We start from the raw sequence: 25,756 nt of genomic DNA on the forward strand, positions 1-25,756 counted from the left end.
TCTCAAGTTCCAATGGGGCCAGAACAATGAAACCTGTCAGATGCTGCAGAAAACACGCCTTTTCTTGCAGTCACCCCAGATTTTTTGCTTTTTGCAGGACCGTATTTTATTCCAGGTTTTATTTAGATTTTTCACATGGGCACTGCTGTCCACTGCCCAATCTATGTGCTCTGACCCCGAAAACATGGAGAAGCTGGCTAATTCCTAATTGGAGTATTTAACTTTTCTATAAGACCACAGTATATGGTACAGAAATACACCCATTGCATGAAACGTAAACAGTCACCTGTGGGCCCACAGCACTCACTGTGACAGTGTGTGGTACTGTGTGGCCTGACTGCTGCAGTGCAACATATTAAAATAACCCTTTCTGATGGGTAAAAACCTGCTTTTGAAATATTAGTAAGTCACCAGTGGGCTAGACTTGTAGCCCACAGGTAGGGTGCATGGCATTTAAAAGTGGTACATGTACGAAATTACAGTAACACGCCCTAAAAGCTATTTTCACTGCGGCAGGCCTAGCTCCCTGTGTAGAAAACTAGAATACAAATACTGTATTTTGGCAATGGGACCAGCTATCAAACTAATCATACAACTATTTTGATAGTCATTAAAAATGATGAAGTCAGATTTTTAATAAATGTAAAGGTAAATTTACTTTTAGGAAGTTACCCCTTACCTTCCTGAGCTGTCAGAAAGCTAATTAGCAGAAACCTCTGCCTGTGCTCAACCTTGAATAGGTGTGAAATGCCTTCCAGGAGCAAACAATAGGCTGACCTTATGACTCCTCTGAATCCCACAGAATACTCAGAGTGTGGCGTGGGCATCCTGTGACACCACAGTGTCCAGCCCTGCTTGTCAGGTGTGTTGAGCCACATGTAACACTTGGGGCACACTTCAAAATGAGAGACCAGGATGCCAAGACAATTCTTGTGGGTCCCTTGTCTGATTGCTGAAGGAGCCTCCTTTTATCCTACCAGATTAATTCCTCTGGGTTTGTTGTGGGTGCAGTGCCTGCTTCCACTTGGATTGTAGTGTTAGATGTGGGAGAACACTAGTATTACCGTATTACACTCCTCACACATTCACCAAGCCCTCAGAGCCCCACTTAAGTATGTTTAAAGACTTTTGCCACCTCAAAAATGCTCCGATGTGTTGCATTTTAGGCCTGTTTACAGTAAGGCAAGAAACTCCGCTTATGGCCTCACAGATTGCATCACTCGTGACATGTTCAAAGGCGTCATTGACATCACTGATAACATCTCATATTACAGCATTGATGACAACACTGGGATGTGGGGGCTCAGGTTCTACTCAGCTCAGTAAAGTGTAACTGGTGAAGTTCAGTGTTTTTTTTTTGTTTAAATATGGTGCAGCCGAATGTCTTTGTAAGCACATTTGAGGCATGTCAGGGGCCCTGCTGGTCCCCACTGGTGATGTGCAGCTGCGTTTCTTTGTAAACGCTATTGATGGGTGTCAGAGGGCCTACAGGACCCCTCAGTGAGGCACTCGCTTTCCATGTCAATGATTGAACTGAAGTAGTGTCTGTGAGTTAGCTGCTCTGTTTTTCTGATGATCCTCAGAAAAGTGAAACTTGTGCAAGATTGCCCCTTGAGCCTGCAGACATGAAAGATGGAGACTTTGTATTGGTACCATGATGCCGGGTGTGAAATGATTCAAGAGGCTAGCGCCTGGATACCCTCTTGGGTGGTCAGTGCATTATACAAATCAACATAACCTAACATGTCCAGAAGCACCAGGCTGGGAGTGGCGGCCGCACGCGCTATACAAATGAGAAGGAAGACGACTGGTTTCTTGGCAGCAACACTGCTCACTGTAGTCTTTGGATTGATTGCAGCACAAAACACAAGGCCTCTGTCGCAGCTCGCACATTTTATTCGTAGTAAAATAAGATAACTTAAGGTGGAAAATCTTCATAAAACATGAAAACAATGGAGGGAGCCTGAAGCAGAGGAAGTGAAGGAGCCTCAGCCTGGACTGTCCGGCTGCTGTGGGGCACCATCATTGGGGTCAGTCTTTGCGGTTTTGGGGCTCTGTGCACCTAGCACGAGGGAGCCAAGACATTTACATAATGGTTTTAGCCACCCCACAACCACCTGCAGAGATTCTGGTGGCCCTTCTAGGAGGTCTGGCAATGGCGTGGTGAACCTCAGCACACCCAGAGGGGGAATGTCAACTTGTGAGTTCAATTGTCATTTCATTAAACTATTTAAACAAATGTAAAAACCCAGTAGATTCCCTAGCTTTCCTTCTCAAATTACTGGCCCCCATGCCCCTTTCATATTTCCTGTAGACGCAGACTTCGTGCACACCAGATGGTCTTCTGCCAACCTTTCATGGTCGATAATTGCTCTCCAGGGCCGGTGGTTTATGGGAGATAGCACGATGGTTCTGTGCTTGTGTGTCAAAGCGCTATGACAAGGCTTCTAGAGGCTGCGCTGGAAATGCCAAACCTTGCTTCACCTCATGTCTTTAGCCAGGCATGATGCCTGGGTCTGCCTGCCAAAAGCGAGCCGGTTTTCGGGAAAAGCTGAGAGAACCTGTGGATGAAAAATACCATCAGTTCAATCCTGGTAAACTGGGATACGCATCAACTGTAGGTCTGTGGAGATAAAGGGTGTGGAGCACACTGGGGTACGCATGAACTGTAGGTCTGTGGAGATCAAGGGTGTGGAGCAAACTGGGGTACGCATCAACTGTAGGTCTGTGGAGATAAAGGGTGTGGAGCAAACTGGGGTACACGTCAACTGTATGTCTGTGAAGATCAAGGGTGTGGTGCAAACTGGGGTACATGTCAACTGTAAGTCTGTGAAGATCAAGGGTGTGGAGCAAACTGGTGTACATGTCAACTGTAGGTCTGTGAAGATCAAGGGTGTGGAGCAAACTGGGCTAAATGTCAACTGTAGGTCTGTGAAGATAAAGGGTGTGGCGCAAACTGGGGGATGCATCAACTGTAGGTCTGTGAAGATCAAGGGTGTGGAGAAAACTGGGGGACGCATCAACTGTAGGTCTGTGGAAACCAAGGGTGTGGTGAAAACTGGGGTACACCTCAGCTGTAGGTCTGTGGAGATCAAGGGTGTGGAGCAAACTGGAGTACGCGTCAACTGTAGGTCTGTGGAGATCAAGGGCGTGGAGAAAAACTGGGGTACGCCTCAACTGTAGGTCTGTGAAATTCAAGGTTGTGCAGCAAACTGGGGGACGCTTCAGCTGTAGGTCTGTGACGATCAAGTGTGGAGCAAACTGGGGCACTTGTCAACTGTAGGTCTGTGGAGATCAAGGGTGTGGAGCAAACTGGGGGACGCGTCCACTGTAGATCTGTGGAGGTCAAGGGTGTGGAGCAAACTGGGGGACGCGTGAACTGTAGATCTGTGGAGATCAAGGGTGTGGAGCAAACTGAGGGACGCGTCAACTGTAGATCTGTGTGAGGTCAAGGGTGTGGAGCAAACTGGGGGACGCGTCAACTAGATCTGTGGAGGTCAAGGGTGTGGAGCAAACTGGGGTACGCGTCAACTGTAGGTCTGTGGAGATCAAGTGTGTGGAGGAAACTGGGATACGCGTCAACTGTAGGTCTGTGGAAATCAAGGGTGTGGAGCAAATTGGGACATGCGTCAACTGTAGGTCTGTGGAGCTCAAGGGTGTGGGCAAACTGGGGTACGCGTCAACTGTGGGTCTGTGGAGATCAAGGGTGTGGAGCAAACTGGGATAAGCATCAACTGTAGGTCTGTGGCGATCAAGGGTGTGGAGAAAACTGGGGTAAGCGTCAACTATAGGTCTGTGGAGATCAAGTGTGTGGAGCAATCTGGGGTACGCGTCAGCTGTAGGTCTGTGGAGATCAAGGGTGTGGAGCAAACTGAGGTACGCATGAACTGTAGGTCTGTGGAGATCAAGGGTGTGGAACAAACTGGGATACGCGTCAAGGTCTGTGGAGCTCAAGTGTGTGGAGCAAACTGGGGGACGCGTGAACTGTAGGTCTGTGGAGATCAAGGATGTGGAGCAAACTGGGGGATGCATCAACTGTAGATCTGTGGAGGTCAAGGGTGTGGAGCAAACTGGGGTACGCGTCAACTGTAGGTCTGTGGAGATCAAGTGTGTGGAGCAAACTGGGGTACGGGTCAACTGTAGGTCTATGGAGATCAAGGGTGGGGAGCAAACTGGGGGACGCGTCAACTGTAGGTCTGTGGAGATCAATTGTGTGGAGCAAACTGGGGTATGCGTCCACTGTAGGTCTGTGGAAATCAAGGGTGTGGAGCAACCTAGAGTACGCGTCAACTGTAGGTCTGTGGAAATCAAGGGTGTGGAGAAAACTGGGGGACGTGTCAACTGTAGGTCTGTGGAAATCAAGGGTGTGGAGCAAACTGGGGGACGCATCAACTGTAGGTCTGTGAGGGGTCAAGGGTGTGCATTATACTGTGGTGTGCATCAACTGTAGGTCTGTGGGGGTCAAGGGTGTGCGGCAATCTTGGGTCTCTTTTAAATTGGAGAGGTCTCAAACTTGGGTCTGTGGAGAAGAAGGCATGCATAAAATGTAGGTCTGTGGAAGTCAAGGGTCACACTGGAGTGTGCATCAAACATGGGTCTGTGGATATCAAGGATGTGTTAAACTGGGGTGTGTGACATCTGCGGGTAAGTGGAGATCAAATGTGTGCATCAAACATAGGACTGCAGAGATCAATGGTGTGTGTCAAACTGAGGTGTGTCTCAACTGCCAGTCTGTCGAGATCAAGGGTGTGCCTCAAAAGTGGGTCTGTTGTAAACTGGGCAGTGTCTCAAATGTGGGTCTGTGGTGAACAAGTCATGCATAAAACTTAGGTCTGTGGAGGTCAGTGGTGTGCATCAAACTGAGGTGTGTGTCAAATGCAGGTTTGTGGAGCTCAAGAGTGTGTGGGTCAAACTGGGGTCTACTGGTGAGTGTCTAAAATTTGGGTCTGTGAAGAAGAAGGTGGGCATAAAGCTTAGTTATGTGGAGATAAAGAGTAAAGCTGGGGTGTGTGTCAAACCTAGGTCTGTGGAGATGAAGGGTGTGTGCCAAACTGGGGTGTGTGTCAACTATTGGTTTATGCAGTTCAAAGGTGTGCGTCAAAACTAGGACTAAGGAGATCAATGGTGTGAATCAAACTGGAGCGTGCATGAACTGTAGGTCTGTGGAGATCAAGGGTGTATGTCAAATTTAGGTGTGTGTCAACTTTAGGTCTGTGGAATTCATGGGTGTGCATCAAACATGGGGCTGTTGTAAACTACAGTCTCTCACTCTTGGGTCTGTGGAGAACAAGGCGTGCATAAAATGTAGGTCTGTGAAGATCAAGGGTGTGCGTCAAACTGGGGTTAGCGTCACACTTAGGTCTGTGGCTATCAAAGGTCTGTGATTAAGGATGGGTTTGAAACTGGGGCATGTGTCAAAGCTGAGTCAGTGAAGAACCCTCGCAGACTGGGGTGTGTGGTCAATAAATATGTGTGAAAGGTGTGTCTGTGGCAAAGGGTCTGTGATGAAGTTAAGATGTCAGACGGATCTGGGTCAGTCAGCGATGGCATATGATGAATAGGGCTGTGTGCCCAACTCATGTGTAGCGGACTAGTGTCTTTGGAGAGCAGGTGTGTGTGTCAAACTTGTGTCCACTACAAAGGGTCTGTGATGAAGAGAGTTTCAAGGCAAGCAGAGGTCTGCGCAGCAAACTAGGGTATTGGCTGCTTGCAGTTGGGAACATGACAAAATGGGGTCTGTGGTGAAAGGTGCAGCTAACTGGGGTCCAGTGAACCTGGGTGTGTACCAAAGTGGATTTGCAATAAGGGAGGGGTATGTGGCGCACTGAGGTGTACGGCCCATGGGTCCCTTATAAACACTTGGTTTCATGTGTGTAGTGTCTTGTGAGTTATGATGGCTGGACCCCTTTGGTTCCTGATGGACTCCATAGAACTGTGATGTAAGTGTTCGGTGTGGTGAACACATGTCATGTTTAGAATGTTGAGTTTGTGGTTACATGCAGAGCAACGAAGACATGTAAGCGCAAGCTGTGTGAGGCGTAGTCATTTATGAGTACCCAGGTTTGGAAAGATGCTGCAATGAGGAGTAAACTCTTGGAGACCATGTCAGAGGGACTGGGCATGTTGTTGGTAATGTTTACAATGTGCCATAGGTTGGAATCACCCTTGCCTTCTATAGAAGCCACTTGGGCCTTCCACCGTCTTTTAGCACCAAGATACCTGCGGGCAATTGCATGCTCTATAAATATTATCAATAGATGCCCAGGAGAACTCTACGCCTTGCTTAGCTAGTGCGATTGTGTACCTTGAGGGCGAGTTGGTGTGGCCCCTAGCCGGTCTTTGCCGGGTTCTGGTTTGCGTGGTTTGGGTGAGGGAAGCTTCCGGTGCCTGCGCCAATGTTGGATCCTACAGAGAGAGAAAGTTAAACATATATCAGGAGTGGCTTCAGGACAGGTGAAAACACCCCTCCCGTTTATCTCCCCAACCTGGTGGACAGCCATGATGCCAGCTACTAAGCTTTGTACGAGCACCAGATGGTACATAACTGTAATTGAAACTTTAATTGTTGGCAGAAAGCCATTTGCACTCCCAGCACACATTTGGAATCGAATCGTCAATAGTGCTTGCATGATGTGCTTTCATGGTTGCAGTGTGAAGACAACATATCTGGTGTGCATGAATTCCCTCATTCTGTGAGGTCTAGGTGTGGGAGGAATTGGAGGAATTTAGTAATTCTGCCTTGCTCAAGTAAGGTGGAATTCCTGATAAATTCCACTGCTCCGAGGCAAAAGACCAGGTGTAGTTTATTGGAAGGTTCATTAATAGCATCAGAGACCAGGTGTCATTCAGTGGGAGGTTCACTGTTGAGGCAAAGACCAGGTGTCATAGGAGGTTCATTAATGGTGTCTCACGCTCCTGGAGATTCCCCCTGGTGGTATCTCAATTTCCTGTAAATTCTGACAGTGTTTCCTCAATCTCCCATAGATTTCCCCAGGTGTTGTCTCACTGTCGTGTAGATTCCCCCTGGTGGTTCCTCAATCTCCTTTAGATTGCCTCTTGTGGTGTCTCACTCTCCTGTAGATCCCCCCTTGTGTTGTCTCACTCACCTTTAGATTACCTCTGGTTGTGTTTCAATCTCCTATAGATTCCCCTTGAGTGGTGCCTCACTCACATGTAGATTCCCCCTGGTGTTTCTCAATCTCCTTTACATTCTGACAGTGTTTTCTCAATCTCCCGTAGATTTCCCCAGGTGATGTCTCACTGTCTTGTAGATTACCCCTGATGGTTTCTCAATCCCCTGTAGATTTTTTGCTGGTGGTGTCTCATTGTCCAGTACATTTCTGCTGGTGGTGTCACACCTTCCTGCAGATACCCTCTGGTGGTGTTTCACTATCCTGTAGATTCCCCATTGTGGTGTCTCAATCTCCTGTAGATTCCCCCTCTCCTGTAGATTCCCCCTGGTGATGTATCGCTCTCTTGTAGATTTCCCCTGGTGCTGTCTCAGTCCTGTAGATTCCCCCTTGTGGTGTCTCACTCTCCTGTAAATTCCCTCTTGTGTTTTTTCACTCACCTGTAGATTCTCTCTGGTTGCGTTTCAACCTCCTACAGATTCCCCCTTAGCGGTGCCTCACTCACATGTAGATTCCCCCTGGCGGTATATCACTCTCCTGTATATTCCCACTGATTGTATCTCACTCACTCTCCAGTAGATTTTCCCTGGTTGTGTCTCACTTTCCTGAAGATTTCACCTGGTGGTACCTCACTCACATGTAGATTCCCCCTGGTGGTGTATCACTCTCCTGAATATTGCTGCTGGGTGTGTCTCACTCTCCAGTAGATTTTCCCCTGGTGATGTCTCGCCCTCCTGTAGATTCACCCTGGTTGTGACTCACTCTTCTGTAAATTTCCCTGGTGGTGTCTCACTCTCCTTTGGGTTCCCCCCTTGTTGTGTCTCACTCTCCTGTAGATTCCCCCCTGGTGGTGTCTCACTCTCCTGTAGATCCCCCCTGGTGGTGTCTCACTCTCCTGTAGATTCACTCTGGTTGTGGCTGACTCTCCTGGAGATTCACCCTGGTTGTGACTCACTATGCTATAGATTCTCCTGATGTAGGTCCCCACACGAATGTCCCATCTCATTTCACCATTTACCAGCACTCGCTTTCGGTCACAGGTTTGTCCTTTATTCTGAAGGTGAAGCCTAACTCCTGGGTTTCACATACCTTGGTTGACGTGCTGGCTTCCAGATTGTAAATATCCTCCGCCGACTCCAAACGAGCTTGAAGATCCACCTCCTTGCATTCCAGACATCCCTGAAGATCCTCCACCAGTTCCAGACGATCCGGAGGAGCCTTGTAAGATCTGTTGAGCATTTGACGATCCGTGATCCGAAATCTGCCACTGACTGGGACCGGTTCCACCTGTGAGTGACATGTAAGATGGCCAATGAGTGAGGAGCCTCCAAGTCTGGGGTTAGACCACCAAACATGTGCATGGCCGGTGTCGAGCCAGCAGAGGTCCTAAGGAAGGGGTTCTGTATGGTCTGTGAGTACCTCTCCTCTGAACGTACCTCCGATGTGAGATGTTCCTTGATGTCCTTTTTTACAGCCAGGAGACACTGGGACATCTTCGGGGCGAACAACTCCTGCAGAGAGACAAGCAGAGGTGACTTATTCTGTATGAGGACTGAGGAACAGGTGAGTTCATTATAAAAGGGCTAGTCATTCTGTAGGTGGTGTGGGCTGCCCAGTCGGTGTACAGTACGGACGTGTGGACAGTACGGACGTGTGGACAGTGGCCAGAGGATGGGTTATCAGTTGTGCCTGAGGCTAGGCAGTATATGGGCAGGGCTCTCAGTGAGTACCCGGTGGTTAAGGATGGTGTGAGGTTTCTGTCTCAGTGTCTTATGGAAGTTAGGCTTTTTGAAGGTACATGCGGTGAGTAGTGTCATTAACGTCTGGTGCCCCGATGCTTTAGCTAGTACTGCACTCTAATGAGATCTGTCAGTGCCTGGGTACACTTGTATCTCCTGGTGCAGTAAATCAAGTACTCAAGGCTTTCTCCAGGAGTGCTATCATGTTTCAAAATCAGATAATGTGTGCCTCAAGCAATCACTCACGTTAACATTAATGGAGTGAGGAGAGAGCAGGGCAATAACGCAAGGAGCCAGAAGGTCCAGGCCCATTTTGGAACAGAGATTGGCTATTGTGACATCATTAGGGAGTCCTGGAGGACAGCGGTGGGTTGTGACATTTCATGTAAATCCTGAAAGGCAACAGTGTATTAAGGCATCACCAGATGAATCTTGGTGAACAGTTAGGGGCGTAGCCTGGTCAGTAAGATTGGGGGGTGTTATCTTTAGATTTCTCAACAATCACGCTGGCACATAATGTTAAAATACAATACGACCACCAGGGTGCACAAGAGGGGCTTAAGGGGCAGTGAAAATGGCAAGGAATACGGGTTGCGAGGTGTACTCAGTGAGAGAACACACATTATTTTGTGAAATAACCAAAAAAAATCTAAGTATTTCCAAACAGAGAGGGAGAGAGTGTGTTTTTGTATGTGTGTATGTAAAGATTCCTGGTGAAATCCGACAGACATCTCATCATACCTGACTGAAAGCACATACCCAACAATTTATCACAAAATATATTTATTAAGGGGGTGTAATACCCCAACCCCTTCCCTACCCCCGATGCTACCCCCTGACAACAGTGGACTCTACCATCACTAAATCAGTCATGGTGGACAAAGAGGGACTGTGACATCACCAGATGAATCATGATGGGCAACCACGGACTGTGACATCACTAAATCTATCATGATGGACAACCATGGAGTGTGATACCACTAGATGAATCATAATAAACGTCAATGGACTGTGGCATTACTACATGAATCATGATGGGCAACCATGGACTGTGACATCATAGATGGATAATGATGAATAAACCTGGACTGTGACATCATTGGATTAATCATTATGGGCAACCATGGACTGTGACATCACTAAATAAATTATGATGGACAGCCATGGACTGTGACATCATCAGATGAATCATTATGGGCAACCATGGACTGTGACGCCACTAAGTCAATCATGATAGACAACTATGGGCTGTGACATCACTAGATGAATAAAGATGGGCAACAATGGACTATGACATCACCACATGAATAATGATGAACAACTATGTACTGTGACATCACCAGATGAATCATTATGGGCAACCACGGACTGTGACATCACTAAATCAATCATGATGGACAACCATGGAGTGTGATATCACTAGATGAATCATAATAAACGTCCATGGACTGTGGCATTACTAGATGAATCATTATGGGCAACCATGGAGTGTGACATCACCAGATGAATTATGATGGACAACCAAACCATGGGGTTGTGACCTCACTAAATCAATCATAATGTACAACCATGAACTTAGACATTACCGGATGAATCATGGTGGGCAACCATGGACTTTGACATGTTGTGAGGACCTCTTGTACCCAAACTGGTTCCCATATTTCTTAGCTGTATTCTAGATTTCTTATTTTACTTGTTTTAGCTGAATCGCTTTTAGCAATGACATTTTACACACTTTATTTCACTTCGCCTTCAGGGTATTACTCGAGGAATATATTGTATGAGTTGCTTCTTTTAGTTAGCCTTTCCTCGACATGTAATCTGTATATTCTGTTCAAGGCTATGAACACAGTGCAATATCTCCTAGTGCTTTTGTTGCGGTTCAGGAGACAACTTCTAACACTTAGACGTAGCATTGCATCAGAGCTGTACTTGTAACACAGTGTGGTTTTATTATACAAGTGGTAGACTGACCTGGAAAGGGTAGAGGGGCACTCTAGCTGCGACCATCCTGACAGGATTGCTGTAATCGACATGCAGCTCTGCTGGCACTAACCTACCAGCTTCCCGAGGGGATTGTCATCCACACTACAGGCCGACTCCTGGCACTATCTCCAGGGATGGGCCTGCGCCTAATCCTTTAGATGGGGCAGGCAAAAGGGTACACCCTCTATGCTCTCACTATAGTCTTGGGCTTAGGTAGGAACCTCAGAAATCATTCACCATAGTTGGATTGTTCATTATCTTTACCATGTTTATAATGCTAGAAATGTTGCTTTGTTTCAACTGCATAATTCTCAGAGCTCATTTTCTGTATGGAAGATTATGATTGTTTCAACAAATGCATTGAAAACATATTTCATACTTCTCTTGTGTTTTGCCTGGGCACACATGAGTAATATAACGAAAGGGTGACATCTGTTTCCACTACTTCCTTGGGGAGTCAGAGTGTCATGTTCAGGTTGCCACAATCACGTTCTACCCCAAAAGGGTTAGGGTTTATGTGAGGCACCGTGAGCTAGCCAGGAATTGGGATGGTGGTTTCTGATGGTGTGGACAGACTCGGTTCCCAGCCTTCCTAGTATGCAATCCTATTATCATAGTAGGAACCGTATAGCATGGTGACACCAATGTACAAAGGTCAGGTACCTATTCAACAGATCTCCTGAGTAGCTTTCTCTTGTGTGCCCAAGGTGTCCCATTCATCTCAATATCTCCTCCTCAATTATAGGAAGTACCTGTATTTGACTGTAGGTTGCTCAAGTTTGAACCTTAAAAGGATATCCACATTAGTACTTTCCTTCTCTGATTTCCATCATTAAAATGGTGAATCCAGTTAACATTATTGTCAATTACAGATGTGCTGTAACAACATTTACTCCAAAACGGGCTAGCTAGTGAGGGTGGAGACATTACCTCTGTGGTGGAGGCACCCGATGCGTACAAAACGGAAGTTTTTTACTCACTGACGACTTTTCTGCAGTTGAAGTAAACACAAATATGAATCATGATGGACAACCATGAACTGAGACACCACTAAATCAATCATGATGGGCAACCATGGACTGTGACATCACTGGATGAATCATGATGGACAACCATGGACTGTGACATCACTAGATGAATAATGATTGGCAGCCGTGGACTGTGACATCACTAGATGAATCATGATGGACAACCATGGACTGTAACATCACTGGATGAATCATGATGGACAACCATGGACTGTGACATCACTAGATGAATAATGATCGGCAACCGTGGACTGTGACATCACTAGATGAGTAATGATCGGCAACCGTGGACTGTGACATCACTAGATGAATCATGGTGGCCAACAGTGGACTGTGACATTAATAAATAAATCACGAAGGACAACCACGCAAAGTGACATTGTTGGGAGAAACCTGGAGCTGACGTGGATTATAATATTATGAAAATAGTTCTGAGACTTGGCAGGGGGTGTACTGTTGACTAAAGTAGGTATTACATTTGGCTCTGCGGGTGTGTACTGTTCAGCAGGGGATATCTGAGGTACGGCAGTGGGTGTATTGTTGATGTCAGTAGGGATTTCTGGGGCAAGGGGTGTACTGTTGACTTAAGCAGGGTTTTCTTAGGCTCGGCAGGGGGTGTACTGTTGAGTACGGGATTTATGAGGCACGGTATGGGGTGTATGGTTGATGTGACTATGGGATTTCTTGAGATAGACAAGTGATTGTGTCCACACCTTATAGTATGATGTGTGGAAATATCACTAGCATAAAACAAGCAGAGGGGCCCCACCACACGTTTCAACACATGCTTGCTTTAGGAAGTGTTTGTTCATGATTCTCTTGAGAAGACTCACCTGAGCTTCCCCCTGCAGAAGATCCACCTGAGATTTGCTGCTGCATTCCTCCTCCCATTCCTTGTGAGTGGACAAAGGATCCTCCGCTGATTACTGATGAAGAGGCAGAACCTGAACTCCCACCTCTGCTTCCAGAGAAGTTAGGTCCAACACCGCCAGACCAGGAGCTGCCAGAAGATCCACCACTGCTGCCGGAAGAGATGGACGACCCAGACGAAGAGCTGCCTCCATGCGCCATCGCCCACTGGGAAGATCCTCCGCCACCACCCGCACCTCCACCACCACCCCCACCCCCACCTCCACCTGACATGTACACCACCCCGCTGCCAGGCTGGCGGGAACCTTGAGAGCCTCCGCCACCACCTGAGACCACCACCCCACCTGCTGGAAATCCTCCGGCAGGGACAAAACTCCCAGATTGCAGCGTTCCGGAGGACCCTGAGGATCCACCGCGGATTATGGTGTGTGAAGAACTTGAAGATCCCCCGCGGATTATAGTGTGCGAAGAAGAACCAGAGGATCCGCCACTGACCATAGACGAGCTGCTGCTGCCACCACCACCTCCACCACCACCGCCGCCGCCGCCAGATACCATAACGCCATACTGAGATGAACCAGCAGAGCCTGCAGGAAACAAGAAAGGGAGACGGACTGTATCACTACTCGGTCTCTGCAGCCTCTGCTGCGCTGGCCTCAGCCTTCACAAGTGAAAACATACCTGAGCTGGAAGAGGAGCTGGAACCTTGGGACATGCCACTTGTGTCTCTGCACACTGGGAGGTGGTCAAGAACACCTGTGTGAAGATGCAGAAAGGAGATGAGCATTTTCATCAGCATAGTCACGTGCCAGTCGAGGCAATGTGATTATATCTTAAAGGACACACTAATACAGAGGCAATACTAACACCATGATGATGCTACTACAGACAACACCATGATAAATGGGTACGACATCTTCAAGGACATGCTACTATAGACAACGTACTAACACCATCATAAATGGGTACGATATCTCCAAGGACATGCTACTATAGACAACGTACTAACACCATGATAAATGGGAACGATATCTCCAAGGACATGCCGCTACAGACAATGTACTAACACCATGATAAGTGGGTACGATATCTCCAAGGACGTGCCGCTACAGACAATGTACTAACCATGATAAATGGGTACGATATCTCCAAGGATGTGCTACTACAGACAATGTACTAACACCATGATAAATGGGTACGATATCTCCAAGGAGATGCTACTACAGACAACTTACTAACACCATGATAAATGGGTATGATATCTCCATGGACATGCTGCTACAGACCATGTACTAACATCATGATAAATGGGTACAATATCTTCAAGGACATGCTGCTACAGACAATGTACTAACACCATGATGAAGGGGTATGATATCTCCAAGGACATGCTACTACAGACAATGTACTAACACCATGATAAATGGGTACAATATCTCCAAGGAGATGCTACTACAGACAATGTACTAACACCATGATAAATGGGAACGATATCTCCAAGGACGTGCTACTACACACAATGTACTGACACCATGATGAAGGGGTACAATATCTCCAAGGACATGCTGCTACAGACAATGTACTAACCATGATAAATGGGTGTGATATCTCCAAGGACATGCTACTACAGACAATGTACTAACACCATGATAAATGGGAACGATATCTCCAAGGACATGCTACTACACACAATGTACTAACACCATGATAAATGGGAACGATATCTCCATGGACATGCTACTACAGACAATGTACTAACACCATGATAAATGGGTACGATATCTCCAAGGACATGCTACTACAGACAATGTACTAACACCATGATAAATGGGAACGATATCTCCAAGGACGTGCTACTACAGACAACGTACTAACCATGATAAATGGGAACGATATCTCCAAGGACGTGCTACTACAGACAATGTACTAACACCATGATAAATGGGAACGATATCTCCAAGGACGTGCTACTACAGACAATGTACTAACACCATGATAAATGGGAACGATATCTCCAAGGACGTGCTACTACAGACAATGTACTAACACCATGATAAATGGGAACGATATCTCCAAGGACGTGCTACTACACACAATGTACTAACACCATGATAAATGGGAACGATATCTCCAAGGACGTGCTCCTACAGACAATGCACTAACACCATGATAAATGGGAACGATATCTCCAAGGACGTGCCGCTACAGACAATGTACTAACACCATGATAAATGGGCACGATATCTCCAAGGACGTGCCGCTACAGACAATGTACTAACCATGATAAATGGGTACGATATCTCCAAGGATGTGCTACTACAGACAATGTACTAACACCATGATAAATGGGTACGATATCTCCAAGGAGATGCTACTACAGACAACTTACTAACACCATGATTAATGGGTATGATATCTCCAAGGACATGCTGCTACAGACCATGTACTAACATCATGATAAATGGGTACAATATCTTCAAGGACATGCTGCTACAGACAATGTACTAACACCATGATGAAGGGGTACGATATCTCCAAGGACATGCTACTACAGACAATGTACTAACACCATGATAAATGGGTACAATATCTCCAAGGAGATGCTACTACAGACAATGTACTAACACCATGATAAATGGGTACGATATCTCCAAGGACATGCTACTACAGACAATGTACTAACACCATGATAAATGGGTACGATATCTCCAAGGACATGCTACTACAGACAATGCACTAACACCATGATAAATGGGTACGATATCTTCAAGGACATGCTGCCACAGACAATGTACTAACACCATGATAAATGGGTACGATATCTCCATGGACATGCTACTACACACAATGCACTAACACCATGATAAATGGGTACGATATCTTCAAGGACGTGCTACTACAGACAATGTACTAACACCATGATAAATGGGAACGATATCTCCAAGGACGTGCTACTACAGACAATGCACTAACACCATGATAAATGGGTACGATATCTTCAAGGACGTGCTGCCACAGACAATGTACTAACACCATGATAAATGGGTACGATATCTCCAAGGACGTGCTACTACAGACAATGTAGTAACACCATGATAAGTGGGTACGATATCTCCAAGGACGTGCTACTACAGACAATGTACTAACACCATGAGAAATGGGAACGATATCTCCAAGGACGTGCTGCTACAGACAGTGTACTAACACCATGATCAAGGACATGCTACTACTTACCCTGCGCCAAAACTACGATAAAGAGGTTTGAAGGGCGACCATCATGATAGAAGCAATCAAGACAATGGGGGTTATTACATCTTTGGAGGAGGTGTTAATCCGTCCCAAAAGTGACTGTAAAGTGACGGATATACCACCAGCCGTATTACGAGTCCATTATATCCGATGGAACTCGTAATACGGCTGGTGGTATATCTGTCACTTTTGGGACGGATTAACACCTCCTCCAAAGTTGGAATAACCCCCAATGTGCTGTATGAAAGACAGCCGTCTTGTAACACAGTACAGGATGCAATGCAGCGGCACTACATTAGATGAGAGATATTATCGCAACCACATAAAGACACTGTGCGCACACAATATGTAAGGGGGTCATCTTGTAACATGCCAATAGAGGCAATGCAGAGCCGCCTTATTAGATGTGACCATGGAATCACACCCACAGAGAGGCTCTGTGACTTCATTGTATGAAAGGCGGCCATCTTGTAACATGTTAACAGAGACAATGCAGTGCCATCATTCTAGAAGTTCTCTGCCAGCAAAGGTGAGATTGGCCCTGCTGAAAACTCACCTGATGTGTCGTGCGGACTTCGGCATGGTTGGATCCCTTGGATGGAAGCCGAGTCTAGGTAAAGGAAATAAAAACAAGAATTCAGGGGTTTTTAACAGTGAGAGCATTCAGTGTGTTTGAGATCGGTGTTCGCTTGTACCATTGGTACGAAGTAGGAGGGTAGGTGATGAGCTGTGACCGTGGACTTGGGAACCAACAGCTCAACATCCAGTGATTCTGGGCAAGTCACTTGGGGGCATATTTATAAGAGGCTTGTGCTGTCGTTGCAACACTTTCAGAGAAGCAGCTTTGCAACCCTCTCAACCATATCTATGAGGCTATGCGAAGCCACTTGCGTGGTTTTGAATGGTCTCATAGATATGGAATAAGGTAAAGCAGCGCAAATTGCTGCGTTTCAATACTTTTCGTCAGGGAGGCATTCCATGGGCGCTGTGGTGGGTGTTCCCACTCAACACCCATGGATTATAATGCATTCTCAAATGTACAATGCCATGTAAACTTGGGGATGCGTCAAAACCTTACGCCTCCCAGGGGAGGCGCAAAGAGGAGAGAGATCTTTATTTTCCTCCTTTTTTCCTCTTTCTATGTGTGCTGCGACTTGCTCTGCCTTCATTACTCTAGAGTCACCAGGCTATGCGTGGCCACTCAAGGTGGCCTTGGGTGGCTTGATAAATCTCATTATAGGCTTTGTGTCATCCTGCATTCCCCCCTTACTGGCCCAAGGGCAATGCAAAACCTTTGATAAATATGTCCCTCAGTTGCTAGTCAAGTCCTGAGCTCAACCCTTTCATTTACCACTGCAGTCCTTCACCAACACTGCCGTACACGTGTGCACACTCACCATCCCAGAAGGTTTGTGCGAATCAGTGGCTTGTGCAGTTGTGCTCCTTCTTAGTGTTCAGAGATAACACTTGTTTGCATGGTACTTGTACACTCTTAGGACCTGGAAAACTGGCCTGGCACAATGGACGTAGTATCATTGCACTAATGGGCAGCATGTATGCACCATCACATCACTAACCTAGACTAGACGAAGGGGAGATGTGGCCGTAGAGGTAGAGTTGCCGACCTTGGAACTGGGGAGCCACGGGAAACCCGGCTTCGGCTTAGCACCCCATGATTTAAGCAAATCACTTTCTCTTCATGTGTGCAATTTTTCTTTTTTCTTTTAATAAATAACTGACTTGCTTTGAGCTCTTTTTAAAATCTGTTGGCAACAAAAAGTTAACAGATTTTTTATGTGTTTCATTTTGCACTGGAGGTTTGTTTAGTCTTCATGTTTACAACATGCTTGTTCTTTCATATGAAAGAGCTACGCTTCAAGGGTTTAAGTGGTCTGTGGGAAAGGTGATGGTGTGACCATGTATTATATGGGATAAAGTACCCCCTGGTGTACGTGATAAGGATATTTTAAGTCACCTGGGAGCTCTATGTGCTTGTGAAAGAGCTCTGCCTTTGGCCTCGTTCCTCTGTATGGTTATGGCCCTCCTCAGTTACTACCAATATCCTTATAATGTACGGCAGGGGTAGTTTATCTCTTATATCGTGATTGAATTTGTGTCCGCATGCGGAGTTCACAAACACAGGTACCACACCTTAAACTGACCCTATATTCACACATATACGGGGCGTGGTAATGACATGTAAAGGCTGCTCTTTTGTTGGGGTGTTTCCAGAGACTGTTGATGACACTCAGTGACAGAGCTGCCTGTCTGGAATCATGCTGCACTTTGCAAGACCTCCCTGAAGTTAGTCAGTGAAGGAGTAAATTCTGTGGGGGGTTCCGAGACCCATTTGTTTTTGCTAATTATTTACGTGCAGTGGTTGCCGTTGAGCCTCTGCTGAAACCATTATTTTTCTGACATTAGAGGAGCCAGCAGAAACATTGATATAGAATAGCATTTCCATCTTTCTGCACTCTGGGGCTCCCTGGCCTGGAAAGAGACCACCTCAGTGATTTCAATTAAATAATTAACAAACAGAGAGGCCCCAGAGCTCCACAGGTTGCTTCTCTAGTTAGCAGGGCTTGAAGGGGACAGGTCAGCGTCTCGGAGAAACATGCTGTGTCCGCCACTGACTGTCCATTCATCAGTTTACACTTCACATCTGGGAGGGAGATACTGTCCGGTGCGTCCCCCACTGCACAGTCTGGGGAATGAATCCCCCTTGTTCCTACGGCCATTACAACACTGATGGGATGTACACAGCAGGGCCATATCAACATCGATGGACTCGGTACATTCCAACACTGATGGGGTGTACACAGCGGGCCATATCAACATCGATGGACTCGGTACATTCCAACACTGATGGGGTGTGCACAGCGGGCCATATCAACATTGATGGACTCAGTACATTCCAACGCTGATGGGGTGTACACAGCAGGGCCATATATACATCGATGGACTCGGTACATTCCAATGCTGAGGCCATATCAACATCGATGGACTCAGTACATTCCAATGCTGATGGGGTGTACACAGCAGGGCCATATCAACATCGATGGACTCGGTACATTCCAACGCTGATGGGGTGTACACAGCAGGGCCATATATACATCGATGGACTCAGTACATTCCAGCGCTGATGGGATGTACACAGCGGGCCATATCAACATCGATGGACTCGGTACATTCCAACGCTGATGGGGTGTACACAGCGGGCCATATCAACATCGATGGACTCGGTACATTCCAATGCTGAGGCCATATCAACATTGATGGACTCGGTACATTCCAACGCTGATGGGGTGTACACAGCGGGGCCATATCAACATCGATGGACTCGGTACATTCCAACGCTGATGGGGTGTACACAGCAGGGCCATATATACATCGATGGACTCGGTACATTCCAATGCTGAGGCCATATCAACATCGATGGACTCGGTACATTCCAATGCTGATGGGGTGTACACAGCAGGGCCATATCAACATCGATGGACTCAGTACATTCCAACGCTGATGGGGTGTACACAGCAGGGCCATATCTACATCGATGGACTCGGTACATTCCAACGCTGATGGGGTGTACACAGCGGGCCATATCAACATCGATGGACTCGGTACATTCCAACGCTGATGGGGTGTACACAGCAGGGCCATATCAACATCGATGGACTCGGTACATTCCAACGCTGATGGGGTGTACACAGCAGGGCCATATATACATCGATGGACTCGGTACATTCCAATGCTGAGGCCATATCAACATCGATGGACTCGGTACATTCCAACGCTGATGGGGTGTACACAGCGGGCCATATCAACATCGATGGACTCGGTACATTCCAACGCTGATGGGGTGTACACAGCGGGCCATATCAACATCGATGGACTCGGTACATTCCAATGCTGATGGGATGTACACAGCAGGGCCATATCTACATCGATGGACTCAGTACATTCCAGCGCTGATGGGATGTACACAGCGGGCCATATCAACATCGATGGACTCGGTACATTCCAGCGCTGATGGGATGTACACAGCAGGGCCATATCAACATTGATGGACTCTGTAGATTCCAACGCTGATGTGGTGTACACAGCAGGGCCATATCAACATCGATGGACTCAGTACATTCCAACACTGATGGGGTGTACACAGCGGGGCCATATATACATCGATGGACTCGGTACATTCCATCGGTTCTATCTCGACACCACTGGATTGAACAATCTGACTTTTGACTTTTTTTTTTTTAGTTTTTATGGAGCGGAAATTTGGCCCAAGGCACCAAGGTGCTTTACACGAGCCGCAGATTACATTACACAAGGTCAGATTTTTTTTTATTTTTGTAGGCAGGCTGGGGGGGGCGTGGAGATAAAGCATAAATGCCAACAGACCCCATTCAGGCCTCCGGCTCCCACTTATTTAAGCCAAAAACGGCTTCATTGTAGTGCCTCCCACCTGAATCTGCTCCTGCTTCAATGAAGGTCTACGGGAAATACAGTCCCCGGAATTTGTTTTTCAAAATCTCCCCTTTTCTTGTGACACAAAGTTGGCATATAGCGATTAAGACTGAAATTTTGGGTGATTTTGTGCAGGACCGCGCAGGAACTCATCTTGCTGCGCGGCCCAGCGCAAAGGGAAAGGGTAGGGATGTGCGGTGTCTGTAGCGCGGTGCGTTCCTGTCCTTTCCCCCTGCACTGGTGCAGTTTCGTCACCCTGGTGCAATGCAGGCTCCTGTGTTGTAGGCAGAGTTGTATGTGCGCAGGAAGGGACGCCTTCCTGCACAGAAACAATCCTGGGAGGCTTGTTCCTCTCTCTACATGTGCTGCGGAAAGCAGCCATGGGTGGAACACGAGTGTTGTCACGCATCCATCCAGGGATTCTGACGCATTCCTACACGTACCAGCACTGGTAGAGCCGGGAATGCGTCAGAACGCTGCGCCTTCCCAGGGGAGGTGCATCGGCGAGAAATATCTTTGTTTCTCTACATTTTTTCGTTTCTATGTGTGCTGCGTTCTGCAGCGCACGTAGAAAGGGGGAAAAACTCCTCTTCCTGCACAAAAACAATCCTGCCTACAACGCAGGCACCCCTGCACCATGGCGCAATAGTGCCTGCGTTGGTGCCAGGCAATAGTCTGGTGTCAGTGCGGGCAGAGAGCAGGCGGGCGCCGAATCTTGATAAAATGGCGCTTTCCCGCTCTCCCCTGCCACGCAGTGCAAGGCAGCAAGGCGTCCTACTGTGGTGCGTGAAATAATGATAAATATGTCCTTGGAAGGGATTCATTATCTGCCACATAATTCTTCGTGCTAGAATAATGAACATGTGACCCTCTTCGGCCCTTTTACCAGGCTTCTTCCTGCAAAACTGTGTTTTATATTCAACGCATTTGTCCAGATAGGTCGGAAAGCTTATGTGTAACAGGCAGCTTGTAGTAGGAACCTCTGAAATATTGCAAAACTTCATCTGGCAGGATACCAGGGAGCACTGTCCGTCTGCAGCTGTGAATGGTGCTCCTACAGTTAAGTTGTGTGTTCCTCCCTCAGGGCTTCTCTGACGGCTGCTCTAAGGCAGGGCCACTGAAATGACGTGATTCTGCCTCTGCCGCATATTTATGGATTTGCTGCGTGAACCACATAATCCCGCACCTGCTGCGTAATCTGCAGATTATCTGTCCCTAGATAGGAGGGATCACGTTACTAAAGGTGCAGCGCCGCGAGTCCCTGTGCGGTGTGAGGCCCTTCGCACAGCTCGACTGCACAGCCTTCAACTGATGTTTACTGTATTTGCATTTTACACTGGTCCTGATGCGGTGGGACCTTTGTCCAGACAGCGGTACCATGTGTAAAGGACAAGCGAACCAAGTATTACTCTCATAAACTGTGCCGCATTATGCTGCATAGGTTGCCTTTCCTTGCCACATGATTTAGTCAACTCTGCCACATAGTCAGGGCCTCCCTTGCACCATAGTTCTAGACGCCCGGGTGTGCCCTGACAGCCGCGCCCTACCCGCGGATTCCACCCTCTTGCGCTACTGGCTGACGAGTTAGACGCCTGATAACAGGCATTGGCAAAGCCAATAGGTCTGGTATTAATGTGCTAATATGTTAGCCAAGAAACCAAAGGACATGTCCTTGATGTAGACATGTTTTATTTTCGGTGTCAAAGGTCAGGTGGCGAGGGGGCTTTTAATGTAGTTTGCTGAACATTTATGTTATAGAAAGGAAGTGAGTAATGTAATGAAGACCCTTACGCCTTCTTTTGACATAGAGACAAAAAGAGGACTGTTTTGAAGGTCCCAGAGCCTTTAATACAGAATACACAAAGGCTGTGATGCACTGACAGCGAGTGGAACAGGGCCCTCCATCTTTTACCATCGTGCACTGTTGGTGAGGTTAGGGTGACCACCTGGCATTGAGGCACATTTTGGACAGGACTGTAAAAATTCAGGCCAAAGGGTCAAAATTTAAGAAAAAAATGCAGGACAAACGGTCAAAATTCAGGACAAAAATTCAAGAACAAACGTCAGTTTTACAGACACACCCAAGACAGGCCATGCCTCACTATGTTGTCAGTGCATTTATTTACTCTTTTTTAACATAGCACTAGTTATTCACTGTGGACCTTTTGTGATTGTCTCCTGTGTGCTACATTCAGGTGTCACATTACGTCCTTGTTTAGCAGTAAATTAATGCCCTTCAGCACTGCGGCAAGGCCATCGCCCCTACCCAAATCTACCCGATCTTTGTTGATGAGAAGAAAGAAACAGCAACATTTTCATATTTCTGAACATTTTAAAACCCCTGGCTAACAGTTTGGGAACTATCAAGGTAATTAACCTTATGCTAGTTTACACAAATTGAACAAAAACATCTGGCTCACCCCAACCGCCCATGGACTTTCAACCTAATTTTTTTTTAAAGAGGCAGATGGTGTGGTGGCGACAGTCTCACACCTAATGACATGATGTGATGTACCCATAACTTGTCTGTGGTCTCACAGCACTAGAGTGTATGTCTGGGACTCTACATTTATCTCAGAAATGGGAGCCCGGACTACGAATCAAAGATAATAAAAGAGGAGGATGAAATCGAGATCAAATGGGAGATCCACGGCAAGTAATTCAACTCTACTTTACTCTATGCCATCACACTCTATGCCACTCTATGCAACTCCACTCTACCCTGCCTCTCTCCACTCTACGCCACCTCACTCTACTGTGAAACAATCTACTTTACGTCACTGCACTCTGCGCCACTGCACTCTACCCTGCACCTCTCCACTCTATGCAACTGCTCTCTACTCTGAAACAATCTATTCTACGCCACTGTACTCTACGTCACTCTGACCACTGCACTCTAGTTCAATGCGCTCTACACCACTGCACGCTGACACTCTCCTCTGCAACACTGCACTGGCCGCCACTATACTCTACACCACTCTGTACTGCTACATTCTGCACCAATACACTCTATGCCACTGCACTCTATGCCACTCTACTCTGCCCCATGCCACTCTATGCCACTGCACTCTACGCCAGTGCACTCTAAACAACTGCACTGTATGCCACTGCACCCTAAGCTAATACACTCTATGCTAGTGAACTTTACTCTAACACTCAACTCTATGCCACTGCACTCTACGCCAGTGCACTCTAGACAACTGCACTGTACGCCACTGCCCTTTACTCTGCACCGCTGTACTCTATGCCACTGCTCTCTGTGCCACTCTACTCCACTCTACACCACTGCACTGACACTCTACTCTGCAACATTGCACTCTCTGCCGCTGTACTCTACACCAATCTACTCTGTACTACTGCACTCTATGCCACTGCAGGCTATGTCACCTTACTCTGCATCACTCCACTCAACTGCACTCTACAGCACTGTACTGTACTCTGCAGTGCACCACTCTACACTACACCACTGCACTCTGCCATGTGAGTCTACTCTGCACTCTATGCCACTGCACTACTCTACACTACTGCACTCTCTGCCACTCTGTTGTATGCCACTCTACTCCATTGCACTCTATGCCACTCTACTCTGTCCGACGCCACTCCAGGCCACTGCACTCTACGCCAATGCACTCCAAATAACTGCACTGTATCCCACTGCACTGTACTCTGCACCACTGGGCTTGTGGGGGTACTGTGTACGTGGGGCCACTGTGTCTGTGGGGCCACCATGTATGTGGGGGCCAATGTTTCTGTCGGGCCACCGTGTATGTGGGAGCAGTGTGCCTGTGGAGGTACCATGTATGTGGGGCCACCTTGTATGTGGGGCCAGCGTACCTGTGGGGCCACCGTACCTGTGGGGCCACTGCGTATGTGGGAGCAGCGTGCCTGTGGGGCCACCGTGTATGTGGGAGCAGCGTGCCTGTGGGACCACTGTGTATGTGGGAGCAGCGTGCCTGTGGGGCCATTGTGTATGTGCGAGCAGCATGCCTGTGGGACCACTGTGTATGTGGGAGCAGCGTGCCTGTGGGGCCATTGTGTATGTGTGAGCAGCATGCCTGTGGGGCCACTGTGTATGTGGGAGCAGCGTGCCTGTGGGGCCACTGCGTATGTGGGAGCAGTGTACCTGTGGGGCCACTGCGTATGTGGGAGCAGCGTGCCTGTGGGGCCACTGCGTATGTGGGAGCTGCGTGCCTGTGGGGCCACTGTGTATGTGGGAGCATCGTGCCTGTGGCAGGCAGCGTGCACAGGCCCTGCCACACTGACGGCTAAGTGCACAGGTGAATGGCCAGTGTAACACACCGTGCTTCTGAGATAGCGCCACGTGCCAGAACAGGTGAAGTGATTCACTCATCCGTGATGTGGGGATAAGCATTATGTCAATGATGAAGTAATATCAGGGGCATGACTGAGGCAGACAGTGCGAGGGGTGTGACGTAACGTGTGAGATGTAAGTGGCGTTAATCGTGTGTGACGTGTGGATGACGCAGGAAGGTGAGAAGTGTGAAGGGTGTAAGTGATGCAAGCGCTCCTTGGGGTGCCTGAGAGACAACTCGCGCCTGCTCTCTGACTATGCAATCAACTCCACACTGGTGCTTTCCTCTCTGTACAATCAACTTCAGGTCTAGTTAAGTTGTGAGACTGGGTCATAGTGTAGAGTTGTCATGTGAGGATGCATTTGTGGATTGCAGCACTGGGGCTTGTATGGTACAGAATCACCTTTCTATGAACAGATTCCATAAAACATGATTGATTATTTTTAAAAGTCACTCACCCGCAAGGCCCAGGACCAGGATGAACACCGCCATCCCAGGCTGGAGGGTCGCGTGTTGGATAGTCATGTTGGGGGATTGCCGGCGGAGCCGTCTGAGAGTCACCGCCCCTAGTCTTCTAGGACCCACACTACCTCCTCCGCTGTTGATGGACGTCTGCCCTCACCAGGCCTGAGGTGTCTGACTCTATATGTGGTAGGCACACCCGAAACCGAAGCACGCAAGGCCTGTCCCATGGTAGGCGGCGGAGGACAGCATCATCTCGAGCTCCACCCGCGGATCCACCTAGCAGCATGGACGGATTTGTCATGCTCTCTCTCCCAGGTTTCTGCGTCCCTTCCCTCAGGGATGAGGCGGGTGCGGCAGGAAGAACCTGGATGACTCAAGAAGAGGGCGTGGGGTGGTTGAGGTGGATCTCCTGAGCCAGCATTTCTCAGCCGGGACTGACAGGGCCTCGACTTTTGAGGCACTCACTCCTGATGGGCAAGTTTCAGACAACTACAGCTTTTGAAATTCAG

General features: G+C 47.7%; 1 protein-coding gene across 1 annotated transcript; it reads right to left on the bottom strand.

Moving 5' to 3' along the window:
* Window positions 1-1,878: 1,878 nt before the first annotated feature.
* On the bottom strand, window positions 1,879-25,537 carry LOC138301443 (loricrin-like). The gene is made up of 8 exons (XM_069241943.1): window positions 25,241-25,537; window positions 16,559-16,612; window positions 13,435-13,509; window positions 12,717-13,340; window positions 8,567-8,641; window positions 8,220-8,417; window positions 6,305-6,405; window positions 1,879-2,561 (listed from the first exon to the last, which is right to left on the bottom strand). The coding sequence occupies exons 1-7, from the start codon at window positions 25,305-25,307 to the stop codon at window positions 6,329-6,331; spliced, it is 1,170 nt and encodes a 389-aa protein (XP_069098044.1). The 5' UTR covers window positions 25,308-25,537; the 3' UTR covers window positions 1,879-2,561; window positions 6,305-6,328.
* Between the last annotated feature and the right edge of the window lie 219 nt (window positions 25,538-25,756).

The sequence above is a fragment of the Pleurodeles waltl genome, chromosome 6, assembly GCF_031143425.1.
Source record: "Pleurodeles waltl isolate 20211129_DDA chromosome 6, aPleWal1.hap1.20221129, whole genome shotgun sequence".
Classification (NCBI taxonomy): Eukaryota; Metazoa; Chordata; class Amphibia; order Caudata; family Salamandridae; genus Pleurodeles; species Pleurodeles waltl.